A 23,296-nucleotide genomic window follows, 5' to 3' on the forward strand; every position below is an offset into this window, starting at 1 on the left:
GCTCTGACTTGGCCAGAATGTCATTGCTGAACCACACGTTGTTTTCTTCTTCTCTGTAGGTCACTTCTGTCCTGATGGCCTTGCAGTCCCTCCATGCCCAGCAGGGAGCTTCAAGCCCAAAGAGGAACTTCACACACCCAGCAGCAGCAGCTCATCATGCTTGCCAGGTCTGTGTCATAAAAGATCTTCATTTTGGGCACTGGGGTTATAATTCTCACTGTAAATCACACTGTTAAATCACGTTCTTGTGAAGGGTCTGGCAGTTACAGTACTTATTTACTAGGCTCTGTCTCAGGCAATCCTAGAGCTCTGCATGAAAGGACCACCCGTGGAATTGCCTATGAGTCACCAGACTGGTGGTGAAGCATTCTGGAATTACAAAGCTGTTACATCCAGAAGTTACTATCCACTTATTTCACTTCACTTACATCACTTATGGATGTGGACCCTGGTACTTAGATATCTGCCCCATGCAGAGACTTGAAAGAAGTCGCCATGGCAGGGGAAAGTGATGCTTGTACTTTGAGTAGGAGGAAAGAAAATCAAGGAGCAACCTGACACAGTGTGCTAAAGGCATCCAACAGGTCAGTTGTGAAACCAAGGTCAGCAACTGCCCTGTTTTTAAAGCTTCTTCGACTGTGTCGGCTTTGCATGAGACACCTTTTTTAGCACCATTCTTGTAGCAAAGGGGAAATAAGGTTACAGACTAGGCAAAACTTTATTATACCAGTCAAAAAGCACTGGAATTGAAACCTTCAGAAGCTGTAGAAGCCCTGCCCTTAAGAGTTCTTAAAGCACCAAGTAGATGAAGCAGCATATCATGTTCTGAAATGCATGCAAAGAGGTAGGCACAAGGCTTACACAGATTTCCAGCTTTTTTCCTTTGATGTTTCCTTTGTTTTGCATCCAGCAGGGCTGAGTTCCCCTCGTGATTGGGAAACCTGTGGAAGGTGATTGGATTTTGCAGTTTAGTAGTGGATAAATGAATTTAAAAGGACAGAATAATAGAGCTTGGTAACTAAATCTTTGCTTAGACATGGAAAGAGAGACCTGGCTTTCTGCTGCAGCAATCGTGTGCTGCTGAGGCAAGCTCTGCCTGGGTTTGAACACTGCAGAGTACCTCAGTGTCTCACAAAGGTATAAAAATTGCTTCTTTCTCCTTCAGTGCTGTACAAATGGGAAAACAGAGACAATCATTCAGGGAATGAGCTCAATTCACTCAAGTAAACTTTGGTCCAAGTCCAGAATGTTTTGTCCAGGGTCACAAATCACCATGTGCACTGGTAGGAGCAGAGACCTTGAGTTTAGGTGCTCAGGTGTTATGTCTGTGCTGTTTTATATACTGATGTTGTCAACTATCCTAAGGAACACTTGGCAAAGGTAGGACAACACCTGCAAAGTAGGGGACGTGAATAAACTCTGACAAGCCATAGAGTATTTCATGTAGACTACCATGAGGCAGGTGATGGCTGATGTGGTTTAGCCAAGTGGTGTGGATTCTGGTTCTATCAAATGGCATTCCCACTGGATTTGTTGGGGGGACAGACCCACATCATGCAGCTGTTTTCATCTTAAGGCAATGTTTAAATTTCCATGAGGTTGCAGCCCCCCTCAGGTATGTTGACTCAGTTGCTGTGCTTAGAGCTGGGGGATTTTATAGCCTTGAGAACTTCAAACCTGGATCTCCCGAGGTTTTTGACCCTTGTGTTCTTCTGTGCCACGTGGAGTAAAGGTAAGGGGGAAACAGTGAGATTTTTGAGGGTTGGGAATGAGCAAGTGGGTGCAAGGCAGAGGGAGAGATGACCCTTAAACTGGCTTTGCACCCCGAGGAATCCTAATGTGGACCTGCACCTCCCATCCGTGGAGAGGGAAGCCTAGACTTTAATAAATCCTGGTCATTTTGGGGTGCTGGAAAGCTCTATTCCAGCCTGCAGAGGCACATACACACTGGGATGAGCTTGAGCCTTGCCTTGACAAGCATTTGGAAGGCAGCAGGGGTTCAACCTGGGAGTGCTCCATCAGCCAGTGTTATCCCTTCCCCCTGAATTGCTCTAGTTGCTTTGTGCAGGTGGGGAATGACTACTCCTGTGCTAAAGTTGTGTTTCCTCTTCACCCAGTGAAATATTTGGGGGCATTTTGTGATGAAATACACTTTCCGAGCATGGAAACAGCACTAAGGGATCGTTGGTTTGTTATGTCTTGATCTTACTAGTGTTCCTCTAAGTCACAATGCAAGCCTCCTGTTTAGCACCCGGGATTTTAGGGGTGCTCACAGCTCAGATTGCTTGTCATTCAGGCAAGGTATCCATGCGTTTGTACTGAGTGTATCTCCAGTCTGTGAAACATGGAAAACCCCATACAAACATGGAAAACCCCTGGCTATCTTGCAGTGGAGGCCTGAGCATGAGGATTATTAAATACACCTGCAGCAGAGCGTGGTTTAAGGCCGATGGTTTTATTTTTAATGTGTCTCATTTCTTGTCCTGTTGGCTCAGAACACAGTCCAGGTGGTTTTACTGCTTCCACGAGCCACTAAACCTCAGTAACATTCAGCTAATGCAACAGCACCACCTTCTGGCATTGCAGTGATTTTATTGTTGGTACAAGTGAACCTCCATCATGCAAGCAAAGGAAGCGTATTTCACGGGGCTCTTTGTTTGGTCAGCACATCATGCTCCCTATGGGGACCTTAAATGTCTTCTTTCTGTCCCTCTTTAGGACTTGGGTTGTGCTGGAAGTGCCCTGCTGGGTATTTCTGTCCTGCTGGAACAAGTTACCCAGTGCCATGCCAGCCAGGTACACACAACCCTCTGCAAGGCCAGGATGAAGCTGCTGACTGCAGAGCCTGCCCAGCAGGGAGAGCTTGCACCCAGGCTGGCTTAGCCCAGCCTGATGCTGAGTGCTTACCAGGGTAAGCCTGGCTTGGTTCCTGTGCTTCTGCTAATGTCTGTGCATATATTTCAGCTCCCCTGGTTTTGCTTTGTGTGCCGAGAGGTGCAGGTGGCATCCTCTACTGTGTCAAGACTCCACTGCAGTTCCTGTTGAGTCAGTGTGATGTAGACTGTTCTGATGGAGGGCACTGCTGCCTGCTGTTGCCACAGAATAGGTTGTAAAAATAGACAAGGATGAAGCCAGGCCACACATCCCGTGGTTATGAACAGCACAACCTGGCTGAATAACCCACTTTTCTGTTGATGAAAGATGTGACACAACCAGTCCATTCTTTAATCTTCAGGATTTCTGCATCTTCCCAGCTGCAGCACTCATCCTAATACTGTCACAGAGCACAGAGTTTGTCTCCTTCTTTAACCAAAGCTTAACCTGCTGTGTTTTGTTAGGTACGTGTGCCCAGCAGGGTCATCCAGCCCCCATTCTCCCAGCAATGCCTGTCCTCCAGGAACAGTTGGCAATGATTTCAACCTCTTTGAGAAGTCCCAGTGCGAAACATGCCCAGCTGGATTTGTCTGTGGGAGAGGTAAGGAGGGGCTTTATGGCCAAGTGAACTGTGTTCTTTGGTAGCTGATGTCACGGAGCCCACTGGGAAATGCTAGAACAGGTCAATGAGGTATCACGATGATGGTAAATGGGAAAAAGATGCCCTTTAGTGTTACTGCAGAGATTGCTGTGCCCTATGGCAAGGTAAATTTACTCTCAAGTTCTCTCTTTATGCCACCCAAAGTGACTGTTTTAACTTCATGACCTCAAAGTGGCCAGTTTTTAGTGTCTTCAAAGCTTTTAGCTTATTGGTGGCTTTAATATCTGTGCCAGCTTTGGACAGGGACACTGTGTAGGGTACTTGAACTGATGAAAAACTGCTTTAGTAACCAGTTCTGACAGAATCTCTCATCAGAGGAAGTAATTCTTGTTACCCTATTTCAAATAGAGAAAGGTTCAAAATGAGGGGAAGACATAACTCTGGGTCACCCAGCAGAGCCGAAAACAGACTGAGGGAACTGGGCTGTGTGAAGCCAGCTTTAGGCTACATCACTTGTCTTCAATGTGTGTTACAGGAACAGGGGGGAAGCAGAAACCCCCCACTCCATGCCCAGCTGGTCACTACTGCCCACCAGGCACGAAGCACCCAACACAGCACAAGTGTGCCCCGGGCACCTGGAGCAACAGGACAAGCCTGACCTCAAGGGAGGAGTGCTTCCCATGCCCTGCAGGCTGGTTTTGCTTCGGAGGAGCCCGTTCTCCTACTGGGCTGTGCAGCTCAGGGCACTACTGCCCTCAGGGTAGGCAGCTTTTCACAAGAGTGAAGGAAATTTAGTGTATATCTGTCCTTAGAAATGTTGTTGGACTATGATAAAATCACACCCTTACTTTAGTGGCGTATCTTCTGCACTGGATTTCCAATGTGGAGTTGGTAACAAAACGTTCCTTCTCTCTAGTAAATACTTACACTGTTTGCACAGAGCATATTTGTGGCATTGTTTTCTTCATTGGCAAAGAATTCAGATGCACAATCAAATATCTGCTGCAATTCTAAACATGAAACTTCCTGCAGAGATTCTGCACTGTTTGCTAAATGGTGATTTTGTTGTTGTTGTTCTCAGAGCTGTGAGCAGTGATTTTTATATATAGAAATACATATTTACATGTAACTCATGCAAATACCAGCAATGAAGAGCAGGGGGCTTATTGCCTCCTATCTTTGAAGCTGTATTAAGAATTAGGCTGCTTTTCTCCTCTTTCTGGCAAGGTACACAGAGGGGCACACAGTACCCCTGCCCTGCAGGAACCTACGCCACCAGGCTGGGAAATGGGAGAGTGGAAGATTGTGCTGCCTGCCCTGCAGGAGCTTTCTGCACCAGTGGGACCTCCAAGCCAGTTTTGTGCCCAGTGTAAGTACACCCCACGTGCTGCAGCAGCTGTGCAGGTACAAAAGACAACACTTCTACATGGCATTTCAGAACACTTCTGGTTTTAAATAATAGCTTTCTGCACCAGCAATGTTAGCAAGTTCCTTTGACCTCGCGTGTTACTGGATGGTCCAGGCAAGATTTTTCTGAGTCAGACAGTTTCTTGCCTCCAGAAATGGTAGATTTCCTCTATACAGAAGACTGAGGATCCAGACTAGAGGTGTGCTGTCATGGAATCATAGAATCAGAGAATGGTTTGGGTTGAAGGGACCTTAAAGTTCATCCAGTTCCAACCCCCTGCCATGGGCAGGGACACCTTCCACTAGAGCAGGTTGCTCCAAGCCCCCGTGTCCAACCTGGCCTTGAACACTGCCAGGGATGGGGCAGCCACAGCTTCTCTGGGCACCCTGTGCCAGCGCCTCAGCACCCTCACAGGGAAGAACTTCTTCCTTATACCCAGCCTGAACTTCCCCTGTTTCAGTTTAAACCCATCACTCCTTGTCCTATCACTACAGTCCCTGATGCAGAGTCCCTCTCCAGCACCCTTGTAGCCCCCTTCAGACACTGGAACATTTTGCTGCCTTTTTTTGACTCTCCCTTCTGTTGGATTTTCTGCTGCAGAGGAACCTATCGCATGGAACATGGTGCAGAAGTGGCTGCAGACTGCACCCCTTGTCCTGGAGGGTATTACTGCCCTGAGCTGGGCACTGTAATTCCTCAACCATGTGGTGCTGGCAACTTCTCAGTAAGTAGCAGAATTTTACCCTGGCATCTGCTGGGCAGAAGGACTGAATTTTGGCAGAAAGGGGAGCTTCAAGGGGAGCTTGAGGCTTTGAGTGCCTCAAAGGAGGCATTGGAATGAGCTCATCTCCTTGCATGATGGCTCTGATTTGGGGTGATTGTATACAGTGCTCTAAACAATATTGGCCACGTGTGCTGACTCTGCAAGTAAGGAGGGAAAGTGCTAGCGCGAAGGAGTGTTTCTACACAATCAGGTCTGGATTTGCTACAGACATGGTGCTAAAAGTACATACCATGTGTGCAATGCTGCTCTTGCTGTTATTCCCACTCCACAGGCTTGCACCAGCAACCCGAGTACATCTGTCATGTAGCTGAGCAGGTACTTTGGATTTTCATGGCATATTTGACCCTGGCAGAAAGGAGAGTTTGTTCCTGCTCAAAAGGAAGCATTTGATTGCAGTGGAGTCAAACTGCCAGTTAAACAACAACATGGAGCCACAACAGGGAGCAGCAATGGCCCAACTGTTCTCACAAGCAGGCGCTGAGGCCTGTTTCTGAGTTATCTACCCCCAAAACATCATCAATAATCTAGTGCTAATTGCCATGTTTCCCCATTGATGGGAAATGGGCTCTTCACTCCTGTCAAGTGACCCCAGTACCTTCATCCAGGCCAGTCTTCCATCACTGCACAGATTTGGTAGTTACCACTGGAACCCTTTACTAAGACTGGAGAAGAGGGAAACAGTGAATGGAGATTGATGTACAGCAAAGAGATTCTTTCTCATTTGCACTTTGGGGTTCAGTGTAACAAAGAAAGAGGAGGGAATGTGTCTGTGTTCTCTGCTTCTGCTGGCAAAGGGTGTTGGATTGGCTGTTCTGAGGATCAGAACCTTTTCCATGGATAATCCACAGGACCTGCTTCTTATTTGTGAAGCCCAGGTTTTCCTGCCTGCAGGGTGAATACACTGAATTGCAAGTTTGCTGCTCACAGGTTAGCTTAGGTGGGAAGCCTTCATGTTTCTGGTTGCATTACCAATTGTGCAAGGATTCTTTTGCCTTGAGAAGTAGAACCATGTGCTTTCCCTGTTGTAGGACCAAGGTTCAGCCTCCTGCTTGCCATGCCTGGTGGGACATTACTGTGCTGGAGAGCACACCAGCCAGGAGGTGATGCTCCTAGCCATGGTTTGCCCAGCGGGTCTCCTGTGCCCACAAGGACAGGCTGTTGTTCCAGATGCCAGTGCAAACGCCTGCCCAAGAGGATATTACTGTCCTCAGGGAGACACTGTGAGTGAGTCTGCTTTGGTCCTTGGGATTGGGATTGAGTTGGCTGTGCAGTTACAGTCTGCACTGGGCTTTGTCTTGCTATGGGAGCCTTTCCTAATAGCCTGTGAACTGATTTCTGTACTCTTTTGCTGTTCACAGATCCTAGCAGTATTTGCCCTCCATAAAACTGTTGCTAATACTGGGATAACGTTTTCTGTACAAAATCCAGAGGGTTGGATCCCCATTCCATTATACCATCTTTTCAGCATTCACCCCAGATGCCTAGTGCCTCTTGTCAGTGTTTGTTCCCAGTCATATTAATATGGTAAAGATCTATTTTTCTATTTCATTTCAAGGGAAAGCCTTGTCCCAATGGGACCTATGGTGAGCAGATGGGTCTAAGCAGTGTTGCTGAATGCTTACCCTGTCCCATGGGGAAGTACTGCTATAGTGATGGGATTGAGCCTCCAGGAATTCCGAGCCCTGTAAGTAGAGCCTACTTCCTCCTGACTATTTTCTTCTCCAAAGGCTACAACTGTTAATGGAGTGAACTTAATGCATGTTTTCTGTCTTTACTTAACCTTCTGCCTGTCAATGCAGGTTATGAAAGAGAGGCCAGGAATTGGTGCTGTTCTGTTTCTAATGAGTTTGGGGATCTTTCAGGGTAATTGTTTTGTCTCTAGAAAGAGTGAACTCTTCCAACATTAATAGCTGTTAAAATAGAAGCCTCTTCCTCTCCACATGGGTGAATCTGTGCTTCTATTTAGGAGCAAATGATAACTCTTACCCCAGTTACAGCCCTTTTCCAAGTGTGGAAGAAGAGCATCTTCCCCACAACTGTATAGGCAACATGTAGGGCCTGTCTCAATGACAAGATTTTACCTTCCAAAAACCTCACCCAGAATAATGATCCTACATGGTCAGAATTTTACTGATAAGACTGTGAATTCTCTCCCTTCTCCTCTTTTCTGCCCCATTTTCCTGCATTAAAAGATGCCAGGTTATTCAAATTATAGATTAAGCTTGGATCTTTTTGAGTCGAATCTTAAGAGGTTCCTCTTCCCTACTCAGAAGAAGACAACAAAGCCATGCCTGAGTGTGTATTTTGCTTTCCAGACAGGGGATTGCCCACCTGGCTATAACTGCCCTCCAGGGACTGGATTCCCTTTCTCCTTCCCCTGTATGCCAGGCTTCTTCTGGGATAACTCCAGCACAGAGGGTGAAGACCCTTGCACACCATGTCCACCTGGGTACTACTGTGACTCTCCTGCCATGCCAGAGCCCAAAGCTTGCCCAGCAGTGAGTTGTTCTTTCTTGGTTACCTCAGGGAAGAAACTGGCATGTGGGGGTCTAATAGAAGAGCTTTAAGTGCTGTATTAAGCTGGCTTTGGTTTGCAGGGCTTTTACTGTGTGGAAGGCAGCTCTAAACCTGAACCCTGCCCTGAGGGAACATACAGCAGCAAGAAGGGGCTATCTGGACCCTCAGAGTGCAGCCCGTGTGCCCGTGGTTTCTACTGTGCTGCTCCAGGACAGACTGGGCCAAGTGGTCCTTGTAAGGCTGGATTCTACTGCCAGGGCAGGGCCCTCACTCCAGTAAGTCTTGTGGCAAGTTCTTCTCCTCCTTATCTAATTGTGCTCCAATGTGGTGGTTCTTTTCCCACTGTGGTGCTTTTTATTAACTCAGTGACTTCAGGAGTCACAATTCTGTGCTGCTCACATAGAATCATAGAATCAACTAGGTTGGAAAAGACCTTTAAGATCAAGTCCACCAGCTGATGGCATGAGGACCACTTGCTGCCCTCAAGGGGAGTGTAACCACATCATACTTGTCCCTCTCCCCTTAACTAAAACAAAAAGTTGAGTGGATGTGAATCCCAGTGGGATTGCTGCTGTGAAAACCATATTTATTCTTCTTGTGTTTACTACATTTCCCTTAAGTAGGTATTGTCTGTGCTCTGTGCAACAGAGGATGTCTCTGTTTTCCTTTCTTCCCTTGGGCCCAAATCAGGATGATGCTCTAAACACTTGAACCCTGGTTACTCCTTGTTTCGAATGATGCCTTTTCCAATTCCAGCTGCCCACGGATGGTGTGACAGGAGACATGTGTCCTGCTGGGGCTTACTGCCCACCCGGCTGTCCCTCACCCATCCCCTGTCCTGCGGGAACTTACAGCAACCTCAGTGGCTTGAGGAGCCTCCAGGAGTGCTTGGACTGCCCACCCGGGTGAGTGCCCTCTCCAGAGAAAATGGCTCAGCCCTGCCCCGTTGCAAAGGGATTGTTCAGCCTTCAAGCTAATTGCTCCAACAGCCCATCCTTACCTTCAGCCCCCTTACAGAGCAGCCCCCTCTGTGCCAGAGCTCTGTTCCCATGTGCTACCTGAGTTCTCCACGTGTCACCAGATTTACAACAAGGGATTTGAATTGGTTGAGTTGTCCCCCAGCTTCTGCTGTTCACTGGCTCTGCCAAGACTCCTATCTGTGGTGCAGCATGGTTTCATCCAGCAGCTCTTGTGTAATCATCCTCCCTGATACTAATGTTATATTAGCAGATGGTATAACTCACCACCTGTCGCATTAATTTTAATGACCCCAAAATGACACAGCTAATTCTGAAGGCCAAAGGTATGGAGTGTGGTGGCTTTCACCTCTCTCTGAGTCTGCATTGAGTATGTGCAGCTTAAGGCCAGTGAGGGACAGTCACTTTCAGGTGCTGTAGATCTCCATGGGATGCAACCCAAAGCTCTGAGAGAATCCAAATTCAAAGAACTATCTCTCTATATTTTTACTTAACTCTGTTTTCCCAGGAGAGGTAGGCAGGAAAACTGAGCCGGAGACTGCTCTGAAATTCATATCTCACACAGAAGCTGGAGGGAATGCCATCAGAGTGGCTTTCTTATGTATTTTTAGCCCAGAGCTGCGGAGCTGGTTTGAAGAAAACCAACATTTGGGTGTTTGTATGATCTTCAGTCAGAAGTAGATGCAGATGCTGATCCCTTCTTGTAGAGGGGAGAATTATTCCCAGGATACAGCTACTGAATCTGCGAGGTTATGGTCTTTAAAAAGCATGTGTGAGAAGTGACATGTATCCTCTGAACTCCCTTTCAAGGCCTGTAAGCAAACAAGACCCAGGTCTCCAAGATTCCAGGTAGACAGCAGGGATATTTTTGTATTGGGACTGTGTTATCCAGTGACAAAAGGAACTATTGCTACCCAGGGTGTCTGTTTTTCCCCACATAGTCTGTATTGTGATGGGACAAATAACCAAGCTCCCTCAGGACCCTGTGAAGCTGGCTACTTCTGTACAGGAGGCGCCAAAAGTGCTCTTCAGCAAGTGGTGATGGAAGGGCATTATTCCTTACCAGGAGCTTTCAAGCCAGAGCCATGTCCTCTTGGCAGCTTCCAGCCTGTAAGTCTGTTAGTATACACTGTGTAATGTACTTGATGGGGCATCAGAGCCCTTGGAAAACTGTCCAGTGTGGGAATAGAAACTCAGGAGGTGTTTGTAAGTGGTCAGCTTAAGAAAAGGGGACTTGGGTTTTTTCCTACATTGGGTAATCACCACCTCCTTTGCTTTTACCCTGCAACAGAAGAACTCTGTGCAGAACTACAAAGGTTTGGGTCAGGACATCAGGTCCATCAGTCCAGCACTGTTGTCAATAGCTCATTTGGCAGTTTTTCTTTAGTTTTCTTGCATAGTGCAAATGTAGAAGTGGCTGAGGAGGCTTCAGCCTAGCATGGGTGAGTTAACGTGTGCTTGTGCATACTAATACGGCTGTGTTAGATCAGGGCTGTGCCCGCCACTGCTTTAGTGGTGGAAGGTGCTGTTCAGATCCCACAGATCTGTTGCATTTGGACTGCAGTTCATTTGCTTCAAGGTGCTTATTTTGTAGTATGGAGTTGGTAGAGTGTGCAAAAGTCATTGATTCATGTGGCAAGCAGCAATACCCCACATCTGCCAAGCGCTTTCTGTGTTTCCTCTTTAGGCTCGTGCTCAGTCTCTTTGTAGGGATTGTCCAGAGGGTACATTCTGCAGTGAGCCAGGCCTGGCTGCACCCCAGGATTGTCCCAAAGGGCATTTTTGCTTGGCTGGAAGTTCCTTACCTCTCCCGTGTCCATTGGTAAGAGTGGACTTGGTTTTCAAGTGGTGATTTTCAGCGGGCTCCCAGTCCCTTGGCAGAGGACATTCACTGGTTTTCTCTGCAGGGAACCTACACCAGTGTAGTCAGGGCAGGTTCATGCAAGCCCTGCCCAGCAGGCATGTACTGCAGCAGGGCTGCTCTGACTGAGCCAGAAGGATATTGCCAGCCAGGGTATTACTGCCTTCAAGGCTCCAGCACCTCCTCACCCGTGAGTACTGAATATCTCACATTGCTTCATGCCTTTTGGAACCACAAAAACTTTTATAAGCCACATTAATGTAATTTTCCTTGCTTCAGATGGGGCTTCCAGTTGGAGATCTCTGCCCACAAGGACATTATTGCCCTGCTGGCACAACACACCCAAAAGAGACGCCGTGTCCTGCTGGCACCTGGAATGCACAGAGAGGAGCCCAGGATGCCACTTGGTGCCTGCCTTGTCCCCCTGGGTTTTTCTGCAACATGTCTGGCCAAGATGCTCCTGTGGGTCTTTGTGCACGAGGTGAGACAAAGCTGCAACTACTTTGGCTGCTTAAAAATTCACTTGGTTTTGAATCAGAGACAGAACTCAAATGTTTTCTGCTTTCAGGTTATTACTGCACAGGAAGGACAAAGACTGCAAAGCCAGAGGATGGGATCACTGGAGATCTCTGTCCTCGAGGACATTTCTGCCCTGCAGGCTCAGCAGCCCCTTCTCCCTGCCCCAGTGGGGAATACAGTAATGCAACAGGTCAGGAACTGGAGCTTTGTGATTTCACTGTGAGGTAGAAAACACAGATTACGTTTCTTATCTGTATCCAAGAATGTCCTGACAGCTGCTGGCCATGATCAGCATTCAGTGTGTGGAGGGGGAGTAAAGAAAGGGGGCAGGGGGCTGTTGTTTTTTCCTGGTGTCACATGGGGAATGTGAGATGCCTCACACATGGCAGACAGCTCACGTGTGAGGATTGCAGCAGTAAGTGCACAGACAGCTGGTAAGCAGTTCACCGGGTTTCCTTGCTGTTGTGCCTGCCGCCTGATGGTGAGATGTGGAGGTTACCGGCACCCCGGGGCTGGTGGAGTTGAGAAGCTGAACCAAACCCTCCTGGTTTGTGGTTGAAGGGCTTACAGAATAACTTCATTTCCATTCCTGCTTCTTAAGGCAGAGAGAAGTTGTGTGCGTGGTGTTTTTCTTCCACTGCATTACATGGTTCTTTTAATGCCTCTGTTTCCTTCACAGGTCAAGACAAATGCTTCTCTTGCCCTGCTGGGTTCCACTGCTCAAATGGACTGCGCCGCCGCTGTCCTCCCGGCTTCTATTGCCCTCAGAACACTGGAATCAGCTTTTATCCCTGTCCCCCTGGGACCTACAACCCCTCGTATGGGCTCAGCCAAGCTGAGGGGTGTCAGCAATGCCCTGCAGGTGAGGAAATTGCTCTGTCAGTGTAGAGCAGCGTCTGTGAGGGTGAGCTCTCTGTATATCCCTTTTCCTAAGCAACTGATGCGTGTTTCAGCTCTAGGAAATACAAACATCAAAATACACAGTCCAGAAGGTTCCTTATCCCACTGACAGTGTCCCACAGGTTTTCCTGAGGCTCTGCAGAAGGTTGGGTTACACTCAGGGTTTCCCAGAGGAGCATGATCTGAGTTGGGATATGGTTTTGTCCCTGTTGTGCTGATGCTGAGGGACTGGCTCTCTCGGTCTTCCCTTTTGCCTCCCAATGAGTGCATGCAGCATAGCAGCTCTCCCAGCTTTTCTCCCAGTTTACTGATACTTGATGGTATTTTCCCTCTGTGGTCTTCCAGGGATGTTCTGTGGAGAATGGGGATTATCCGCTCCAAGTGGTCCCTGCTGGCCAGGATTCTTCTGCACAGCAGGTATTGAATTTAGAGTTCACAGGGCAAAAAGAGAAGTGAAAAAGCAGCAAGCTTTAGGAATTCCCTTTAGGAATCAGATTTTGTACATTATCTGTGCAATCTCTCCCTGGATTTTATTGCAGAGAGTGCCAGGATGGTCCTGAGGAATAAAGCAATGTAATAAGGTTATCATCAGTCACATCATAAGTTTCTCTAGTTAAATACCTGCTTTCTGAGCCTACTAGAAGGACCTGGGGGGAAACTACAAGAAGTAGACTCAAGCAAGTCATTACCATAGGGATTTGACTATTGTGAGTAAGTTTCCTGGCAGCTTTCAGTTGGTGTTTGCATAGAATAAAGGCTTGGATTTGTAGGGACAAAGGACTACAGAGAGATAGGAAGGTGGTGGCAACTTCGTTCAGTCCTCCTGCACGATATTCAGTAGCACTGAATGTTCTCTGTGCTGCATGCTGTAACCATGCTGCTGAGGATTAGTGTTTGATATACCTCACAGAACCACGGCTCCTGAATTTGGGTGATTTAATAAGGATCCTGACCTTTACTTTACTTCTAAGTTACTATGTCCTTGGAATTATTAAGAAAGGTCTGAGAAGAGAGCTGAAAACCACACGAATACAAATTTCGTAGAGGCCTGGCTCTCTGGTTGTGACTGGATTGGGCAGTTCATCCCTTCTTTGAGATATCTTTCAGGTCAAGCCCAGAAGGCAGTCAGCTCTGCTGTGATCAGCATTCAGATCCACGCTTTGCAATGTGGATGACAGACTTTGAACTCCATAGATGCTCTCAATATTTCCATATAAATCAAATAGCTTCTGTACTCATTGGCCCCTTCAACAAACAGATGACTCTGGGAGGTGGACAAGGGAGGTGGGCATTTGGGGTCACTTTTAGTCCTGGTTGCAGCAGTGGGAACTCAGATGAGCTTATTCTTTTCTGAGTATGTTTTCCTGGCCGTACACTGGAGAGGGATGCTACATGCCAGGGAAGAATTTTGTGAGCTATAGTTAAAGCTATGTAGGGGTTTACATGCAATTGTATAAGGTGTGGTCATGGTCTCCTTCTCCCTGACATCCCAGCTTTTAAAGGAGTAGGTCTGTGGTGGGCTAAACCATCCAAATGGTTCCATTCCCATGGTACTTGCTGTTAGTTATTCCATTCCACTATAGATTGGCCTAAGTAAGAATCAGCTGCTCTCTTCTTTCAGCTGTGGAAATGTTTCTTTAGGCATGAATAGCCACCCGTGTCATTCAGGATACCTTTGGTTTATCTTCCTCATGTAGGAGCAAGCGTCCCAAACCCTAATGGAGCCACGAACACGAGCACTGGTGGTCCGTGCCCCCCTGGCCACTTCTGCCCAGCTGGCACAAGCATCCCCCAGCAATGCCCTGTGGGCACTTACTCTGACAGGTAAGTAGTCTTCTTGGTTCTGCTGACGCTCATTGGTATTATCCTTTTCTTTTTGGTTTCTCCATTAGTCCTTTAAGTAGCAAAGTACAGCTCAGTGAGGCTCATTAGACTCGTCTTTGCATTGATCATAAAAGCCTCATGGGTGCTTTCACTTGGCCAGAGCTGTAGGTATCAGTGGTCTACCTGCTGAACTTGTGCTCCTGCCAACAGAAAGCCTGCTTGTGTCCCTCACCAGGCTCTACAACAGGCAGGACTCCAGCTGCACAGCATGTCCATCTGGCTATTACTGCAGCTCTGCTGGCCTCACAGCACCCTCAGGACCCTGCTCAGCTGGTTACTACTGCCTGAGTGGAGCTTCCTCACCATCACCACATGGTGAGCTGCCCTGAGTGAACGTTGGTGTCTTCATTTGCCTGTGTCCAATAATTAGGGGGTTTGGCACCAGGTAGTTGCCTGTTGTGCCTGTAATGGACGTAGCCTGGTTGCTCCTTGTCATTTTATTGTGTCTCAGAAATAAGAATTTCCAGAGAAGAATTCCAAATCTCTAATAGTCAATTCCATGGTCTCCAGAATTCCTAGTAGATGTGAAGCAGAGCCTTTAGAAAGCTGATCTGTTAAATATGGTTTGTTGTGGCTTTGCCTGTGAAGCAAGGAGGGAAACGACATGCTGACATAGCATCAAAGAATTCCAAAGCCGGGATACTGTGGTCATTCTAGTTACTGTGTTGATCTGTCTTCTGGGATCCCAGAGAAGACAACATCTTTCTTGGTGGACCTTTGTTAGCATTGTCCCTCCCTCAGCAGCTCCCTTTATTGGCTATGTCTCTGCGCTTTCTATGCTCTAGGTATGTGGGAGAAAGGAGGTCCTTGTCCTGTGAGCCACTTCTGCCCGGAAGGAAGCAGTTTTCCCTTACCCTGCCTTGCAGGGACTTACAACAACCTCACCAGACAAGTGGCATGCTTCCTTTGTGCTGCAGGCTACTACTGCCCGGAAAACACCACCAGCTACAGTGTGAACCCTTGCCCAGCTGGCTTTTACTGCCCCAAAGGTGAGATGGGCCCAAGGGACAAGGCAATCCATTGGCCAGGCTGCAACAGCCAAGAAATGATCTCAGTGGACCAAATGTTTAAGTGTCAGTCTGGTTCTTCACAGAAAGAAACCGCAACCCTGGAAACCACAGATATGGCTGTTGTTTGGGCTTTAAAGGCAAACTAAACAGCACTGCCTGCCTGGCCATGAAGGGCAAGCTGTGCACTGTGGAGGTCAGCAATGACATAAACTGGCAAAGATGACCTCGAATCGTAGGATGCCACATGAAGTGATACAGCAGGGTTGATAGCCAAGATAGTATTTACAGTCCATGAAAGCTATTTTCTCTCTTTATTCCAAAGGAACCAGGTTTGCTACAGAGTTCCCCTGTCCACGGGGCTACTATAACCCTGATCCCATGACACAGAGCTTGGATAGCTGCTTGCCCTGTCCTCCTGGGCACTACTGTGGGAAGGAGAACTTGACAGCTGCCTCAGGCATGTGTGATGGAGGTGAGGCTGGATCTCTGTGGCTCTTGTATTGCCCAGCCCTTGGGGACAGCATGTTTGGGAGCCTGATGCAGCAAAGCCATCCAGGATGGCTATCCACAAGAATTCCTGGGGCTCTGTCATTGCTAGAGCTTCTCGGTCATGTTTTCTGTTCTCAGGTTGGTTTTGCATCTCAGCTGCTTGGACCTCACGGCCTTTTGATCTGGATAACTACACCAACACCAACTGCCTCTGTCCAGCCACTGCCACTGGAGGGAAGTGCACAGCTGGTTTCTATTGCCCCAAAGGAAGCCCAGAGCCACTTCCTTGTCCTCCAGGGTTTTACTGCAATGCCTCAGGTTTGTGTGTTTGGAGAACAGGAGTGATCTGGTTTGAGGGGAGTTAAAATAAAGGCATTGTGTGGGCAGGGAAATGTTTGTTATTTCAGAATTCATTAGAGGACCCTAAAGCTAATTTTGCTTCTGGGTGATAAACCCGGTTTTGCCCAGAACTTGCTGTGTGTCCTCAGGTGAATCACTGCTTCCATGGCCATGTTCCCATCTTCAGAGGACCAGTGGGAACACAGGTCGCTATAGGTTCATAGACATGGAGTATCAGGGTCTCCTGTCAGAATTCCCTGTATTCTGTGCACCTGCAGAGCCTGCAGATGCTGCAACACAGACAAAATGCTGCTTCATTTTCTTCTGCTCCTTTTCTGTCCTTTCAGTATCCCTTTAATGTGTTAAACAAGAGCTGATTTTATCCTGACATTTCTGTAGAGCTGTGATGGTGCTTGTGAGATGCCTTTGGTGTCTTCCAGAGAGATGCTTCGAGTGGTTGTTTTCCTGCTTTCCTTCCTTTACCTTAGTGCTTTGAGTGCTATTATCCCCTCTGTCTTCCAGGTCTGTCCGTGCCCAGTGGGGAATGTGCTGCTGGGTTTTACTGTAAAGCTGGAGCAACAATCCCTAACCCAACAGATGGTGTGACTGGGAATATCTGCCCTGGGGGCACTTACTGCAGTAGGTATCCAGCATCCATCAAGACTAAAAATTTCATGTCACATAATGTCTGAAATACAGAAAATTTCATGTCATGTAACATCTGAAACACTGTGGGGTGATTTGGGAATGTGGTGGCCAACTTGCTAGTGCCTAAAGACTCAGATTCTTCCCCTAGTTTCCCCCCTGACCTGTTCTTTGAAAGCGGGGAGTGATAGATCTGTCTCAACACCTAAACTAGTCCATCTTTGGATTGTAATTAGCTGCACCTCGTTTTTCCTTGGTAAATGAAGCTGCTAATGTCAGTCCTCTTCCATGCAGCACTGTTTGAAAACACTGCATGAAAAACATGACTTCCCTGATCCTGTTCCTGTGCTGCTGCATGTTCATCCAAGCCCTGAATGCAGCAATGACCTCCTTCATCTTTCACTGTTCATTTCTCTCTGTCTTGCTTCTGTCCTTGCAGCTGCAGCATCTGCAGTTCCCAAGCTCTGCCCTGCTGGTACCTTTTCCAGCGTCCAGGGGAGGAGAACGCTTTCCGAGTGCCAGCCTTGCCCCTCTGGCTTCTACTGTGAGGAACCTGGCCTCAGTGCTCCGACTGGAGAGTGCTGGGAAGGTAAGTCATGGATAAACTGCAGCCCACTGCAGATTGACGGAGCCTCTGGGCACACGCTCAAAGGAAAGTGTGTTTGTGTGTATTGGACAGGTTCAAAATGAATGTCTTTGTGTGAGTCAGTGGTTTAGAGAGGAAAAGCCAAACGTGGAACAGCCATTCCCCTGCTGGGAGATCTGCCAGGAGTCAAAAAGGTGCTGTAGGCTGTGCAGGCATCCAGAAAACAGGAGTTCTGTTTTCACAGTATCCAAATGCTATTCCATGCATCCCTCATACAAGAGATGGCTGCTTATTATTGACTCCTGAGTCTTCCTATGGGTGCAAGTTTAGAGACTTGCTGCCTACCTTGGCGGTTTCCCTCTCTTGACTTGGAGAAGAGCAAGTTCTGGCTTTGTGTGAAAAGGCCTCTAGAGGTTAAAGCAATTCAGACGTGTGTGCCTGGGAGAACCTGTTCTCTCCTAATCAGCAGCACCTCAATAGCTACTATATCCTAGTAACTATCTCCTAACTCCTTGCTTTCCTCTGCAGGCTATTACTGTGACAGCCAGCAAGGGCCAGTTATTGATTTTACCCTTTACCCATGCCCACGAGGGTTTTACTGCCCACCAGGAACAAAGAGCAGCACTCAGTATAGCTGCCCTGCAGGAACCTTTGGACCAAGGCAAAACCTGAAAGCAATCACAGAATGTCAGAGGTGCCCACCAGGGAAATACTGTGAATTCTCTGGGCTTGCTGCCCCAACAGGTATATTGCTGCTCTCCTGAGTATATTCACTGTTGTTAGAGTCATGGCAGGGGCTGATGGACTGGAGTCAGGACTCTAGGGTGCTGATCTTGCCTTAGGTGAACTGTCCCATTTGCTTGTCAAGAACTTCCTGATATGTTTTAATAGAATCATGTATTTTGTATCTGTTATTCTGTTCTGTAGGAGACTGTGCTGAGGGGTTTTGGTGCAAAAGTGGTACCTGCGTAAGAAACCCCCAAGATGGAGAATCAGGACTTCCTTGTCCTCCTGGTCATTATTGTCCTGAAGGTAGAGTGCTTTGCTAAAGCACAGTTGTTCTTCAGCCACAGAAAGCATGAGGTGGTGTTTCCTCACTCCGGTGCAATGTATTTTACCAGGTGCCCCAGTTCCATTGCAGTGCCCTCCTGGCACGTGGGCTGGTGGTGAAGGCATCAGGAGTTTGCAGGAGTGCCAGCCTTGCCCTGGGGGATATTACTGCAATAGCTCAGGGCAGACAGCCCCCTCAGGACCCTGCAGCCCAGGGTGAGTAGAGGAGCAAACACATTTACGTGCTGTGTTGTAAGAAGAGGAGGTCTACAAGGGCTCTTCTTTAGCCTTGTGGAAATGAAGGATGTTTGCCTGGCTGCAGGTACTACTGCACCACTGGGGCCCAGTCCCCAGCTCCCACTGATGGCCTCTCAGGAGCTCCATGTCCAGTCAGTCACTTCTGTCCTCTCGGATCTAGCAGTCCAGCTCCATGCCCCCCTGGCTCCTATGTGCCACACACCCGTGGAGAGAAGTGCCATGCTTGCCCAGAGGGGGAATACTGTGTCTCTGGGGAGAAGCCACAGCCATGTCCCCAGGGTGAGTTAATGTCTGTTAAATGTCTGGCTTGTCTTTGGTGTTCCAAAGGCTGCTGATTCTGATCTGTTCTTTCTTTTCCAGGGTATTTCTGTCCCAAGGGTACAGCTCTTCCATTTGCTTGTCCAGCAGGGTCCTATAACCCTTCACCAAAGCAAGGCAGCTGCCTCCCCTGTCCTAAAGGGTAAGGGTGAGACACTGAGTCCCTTACATGTGTGTCCCTTGCTCATTTGAGGTGTGAGTAAGGGGCTACTAGAAATAATTGTTTATCCAGTCATCATGGAGAGGTATGATGGGGAAATGAGTTCTTTTAGCAAAGAAAAGCACTTGTCTCTGTGAGGAAGCAGAGCTCTGTTTAACCACACTACAGGTGATTGTGGGGCCAGGCAAAGTCCTAAACCCAGGTACAACTACACTGGAATTTAGATCAGGAAGCTGTTTGGAGCAAGGAAACCACTAGCATCATAAACCTTTTCCATGTCTGAAGTAAGAGACTATTCCCTTGGCAACAAGCCTGTTGAAGGGGAAGAGGATCTTGGGTATCACCTGGTGCTGAGTCTGGCTTTTCCCTATGGGGATTCATCTCCAATTACTGACTGGATTTGACCTTGATTAACTTTTACAAGTTGATGAATCACAGCCTGGATATGTTGTGACTCAAGTTAAGGAAATTATGTCTCTGTGGCTTTTGCAATTATGCCATCAATTTGGCAGAGGAGGAAACAACTCAGAATGTAGTAACATATGCATAAGTAGGTCTCTTGTGGTCAATACAGCCACATTAGACTAGCTAGTCTCACCAGTAAGTTGTTATTCAGGTATTTGTGGATAGAATGTTGCTAGAAAATGTCTTATTTCCTCTTTTTTAAATCTCTCTTTGCACTAGGTTCTTCTGCCCCCAAAATTCCTCTTCCTTTATGGAGAATGAATGTCCAGCTGGCCACTACTGCCCTACAAGTACTGCTTCTGCCACTCAGTTCCCATGTCCAAAGGGGACTTACAATCCCCAGGCTGGGAGCAGCCTGGTGTCTCACTGCACCCCCTGTGACCCAGGTAAGCAGCAAATAAAGATATCTCAGTATGACAGGAGAATGCATGAAAATTGGGAATGTTCTCGAGCTTCATGGATTCAGTGGATGAATTGTGTAGCTTGCTCTCTGGAGTATCTCTCTGGGGTGTTTTCCTGCCACTACTAATGGCATTGCCTTGCTTTTTCAGGGTACTACTGTGCACTTGTGGGGCAGTCCCATGTTACAGGACCCTGTCTAGCTGGGTTCTACTGCACAGGAGGTGTTTCTAGTCCAACACCTACAGATGGTCTTCTGGGGAACACATGCCCAAAGGGGAGTTACTGTCCTATGGGCTCTGCCTTTCCGCAGCCGTGTCGTCCTGGTTATTACAGCAACTCAACTGCGAATACTGGGATCAAGGACTGTCTCCTATGTGATGCAGGTACAATATCAAAAGAAAGGATGAATGAGATTCTAGCCAAGCACCAGCATTTCTAGGGCTCCTGAGACACTTTGTGGTTCCAGAGCAGGCAACCATGAACAACTGCTTTCTTGGAGAGAGATGTAAGGTAGAGCATAGAGAGACTGAATCTGCACTGCTTCCCTTTCCACCTTTTCTCTAGGTGCTTTGTGTACTTGGAGATCAGAAAGTCATAGAATTATAGAATGGTTTGGGCTGGAAAGGACCTGAAGATCATCCAGTTCCAACCCGTTGTAGATGATACAAGGAGTGCTGTTTGTTCAGGCATTTGTAAGCTCTGTACTTGCAGCTATTCTCAGTGACAGCATCTCCAGCAGAACAGATGTTGGTGCCATCAAACATGATGCTTCAGTGATGATTATTTCCTCATTACATACTTGCTGTTTGTCTGTCTTGTGTGACCAGTATCATTATGGTCTTTTTGTCTTCCCTCTTCATTTCAGGGTATTTCTGTGATGGGACTGGACTTGTTTCTCCAACTGGATTATGTGAGGCTGGGTTCTACTGCAGTGGAGGAACCATTTCCCCTAAGCCTCCCAGGGTAAGCTGTGCTTGTATCATGAATAGTGTATAATGTACCTGTGGAACTGAAGACCATAAGGTCACCTTAGTTCTTCTGCCCTTGATTGAACTGTCCCTTAACTACATTACGTTGTGTATTGGGTACATCCGTGCATCTGGTTTCTTGATAGGGAAAGGGGCACTTGGCCTTCTTTCAGCTTTTACATCTAAAATCTGACCATAAAGAACTCTGTGTTTATATGCTGATGCTGCAAAGCAGAGTGGAATGCTGTATCAGATTAAAATTCCAAAGGTTAGGAATGCATGAGTTTGATGAGAACACTGCATCTGTCAGCCCTCCTCCTAGGCAAAATACAATGAGAATCTTTAAAGGTGATAACAAGACACTGGGTTTATGCCCCAGCTCTCTGCAGACTATGAATGATGAAAGGGTGCTGCCATCTTCCAAATGGCCATCCCAGCAAGATTTGTTATGGGCACAATTCTGACCCCTTCCTTTGGAAAAGGATACATGTGCAGCCCGAGGGATGAGCACAGGATTTCATACGACATGTCTAGTTCTCTTCAGCATAAGAATCTGACCCAAGTCACTTTGCAAGGCCACCCCTGAGTTGGTAGGCTTGTAACTGGGGTGTTTTTCTTGCAAGACAACAGTAAGTGGAGGACCATGTCCACCGGGACATTACTGTGTGGTGGGGAGCAGCAGAGCCCAGCCGTGCCCTGCAGGGAGTTACAGCCCATCCTGGAGCATGGCACAGTGTTTGGAGTGCCCAGAAGGCTTTTACTGCACGTCTGCTTCCACAAACTACACAGACTGCCCTGCAGGTGGGTCTGATCGTTCCACCCACTCATTCTGGGACAGTTTGAGATTGGATAATCTGGAATTAGCAGATGCTCCTACAGCTGTTTGGAGTGGATTTGTCCTTGGACTGGGTTGCATGATGCAGCAGATGGACAGATCAATGTCTTTGGTTAAAGCACTTCAGCTCTTTGGGATTCAGCTCCTGTCTAAATGAGGAAAATGGTAAATGGAGCATCAGCTTTGACCTTTATCATACGCTTTGAGATCTTCTCATTAAAAATGAGAAGCTTGGGATCAGTCCCTCTCAGATGAAGAGAATGCTTTGTGTCTGGGTTGGGAATTCTTCAGCATGTGTTAACCTTTATGAAACCTCTCCTTTTGTAGGTCACTATTGCCCCAGGAATACAGAATTTGCCACACAGTATCCCTGTCCCCCTGGAACCTACAGCGAAGCTTTAAATATGTGGGATGCTTCCACGTGCCAGCTGTGTCCTCCTGGAAGGGTCTGTTCCAAGCCAGGCCTAGCAAGACCAGATGGACTGTGCATGCCTGGATGGTTTTGTCCATCTGGATCCACATCAAGCAAACCAGTGTTTCCTGGAAATCACTCTGGTACAAAGGGGAATGGTAAAGCATGATGGCTGTTATTATTGAGAAGGGGGCATTACAGAGTCACCTAGAGGGTCGAACCAGTCCAGGGTGGGTAACTTTCCTGTTTCCTTTCCTTCATTCAGTGCTCTAGTTCTGTTTTCCTGAGCTGTGTAAGTCCTCTCAATTCTTCCATTTCGACTCAGTCTGTGTCTTTTCCATTAGCAGGCATGGCAGCTCCAGCTTCTGGATCTGTTGGCTTGTGCCAAGCAGGAACCTTTTGTCCTGCTGGGTCCTTTCTTCCTCTTCCCTGCACTCCAGGTAGGAGAAGTCTTTCTGCTTCCTGCACAGGTTGGTTGGGGGTTTTGCCCATGTGTGCTGTTTTCCCTTTTGCCAAGGTCAGTAGGCAATCCCAGTCTTGTGCTGGGGCTGGTTCTGAGCTCTCTTACATGACAGCCTTGCTTCTGCCCCCTGCATCAGGTTCATACTGTGCAACGGCAGAGCTCTCGGCTCCATCAGGTCCCTGTGAGGCTGGCTTCTACTGCACAGGGGGCTCCACGCTCCCAAACCCCATGGATGGAGCAGGAGGGAACATTTGTCCTCGAGGCCACTTCTGTCCTGCAGGGAGTTCTTCTCCATCTCCATGTCCTCCAGGTAGGTTTGATGGCAGCTGCTGCATGCAATCATTTCTCTTCCCAGCGCACTGCTGAGCCTGAGGCTGTGCCATTGTCCTGCAGCCCCTTGTCACTTTATTTCCCCAAGGGACAGCTGCTATCAGCACAAAGCTCAACCTCTAATCCAGTGCTGTTGTACTGGGAACATCAGTCCTAAATGTGCGTTCAGAGAGTAGTTGCAAAACTGCCCCAGGAGCCTCAGCCTGTGGCCTACATGCTGCTGAAGGAGAGGTCACACAGC

At 47.8% G+C, this 23,296-nt stretch overlaps 1 protein-coding gene and 1 long non-coding RNA gene across 2 annotated transcripts; both read left to right on the plus strand.

Moving 5' to 3' along the window:
• Nucleotides 1-16,722: 16,722 nt before the first annotated feature.
• LOC115616338 lies at nt 16,723-18,397 on the plus strand. The gene is made up of 4 exons (XR_003994270.1): nt 16,723-16,802; nt 17,248-17,397; nt 17,923-18,138; nt 18,322-18,397. It is a non-coding gene; the product is annotated as an uncharacterized LOC115616338 (long non-coding RNA).
• A 1,895-nt stretch (nt 18,398-20,292) lies between these two features.
• LOC115616239 lies at nt 20,293-22,424 on the plus strand. Its single transcript, XM_030505242.1, has 4 exons — nt 20,293-20,430; nt 20,913-21,010; nt 21,646-21,816; nt 22,178-22,424. The coding sequence occupies exons 1-4, from the start codon at nt 20,293-20,295 to the stop codon at nt 22,422-22,424; spliced, it is 654 nt and encodes a 217-aa protein (XP_030361102.1).
• The last annotated feature ends 872 nt before the right edge of the window (nt 22,425-23,296 follow it).

The sequence above is a fragment of the Strigops habroptila genome, chromosome 17, assembly GCF_004027225.2.
Source record: "Strigops habroptila isolate Jane chromosome 17, bStrHab1.2.pri, whole genome shotgun sequence".
Lineage (NCBI taxonomy): Eukaryota > Metazoa > Chordata > Aves > Psittaciformes > Psittacidae > Strigops > Strigops habroptila.

Bases quoted from the DNA above. Each gene is read 5' to 3' on its own strand.
- LOC115616239 (XM_030505242.1), top strand. From the start codon at position 20,293: ATGGTCTTCTGGGGAACACATGCCCAAAGGGGAGTTACTGTCCTATGG. The intron at 20,431-20,912 runs GTACAATATCAA...TCTTCATTTCAG, and splicing joins CTGTCTCCTATGTGATGCAG to GGTATTTCTGTGATGGGACT. The intron at 21,817-22,177 runs GTGGGTCTGATC...CTCCTTTTGTAG, and splicing joins CTACACAGACTGCCCTGCAG to GTCACTATTGCCCCAGGAAT.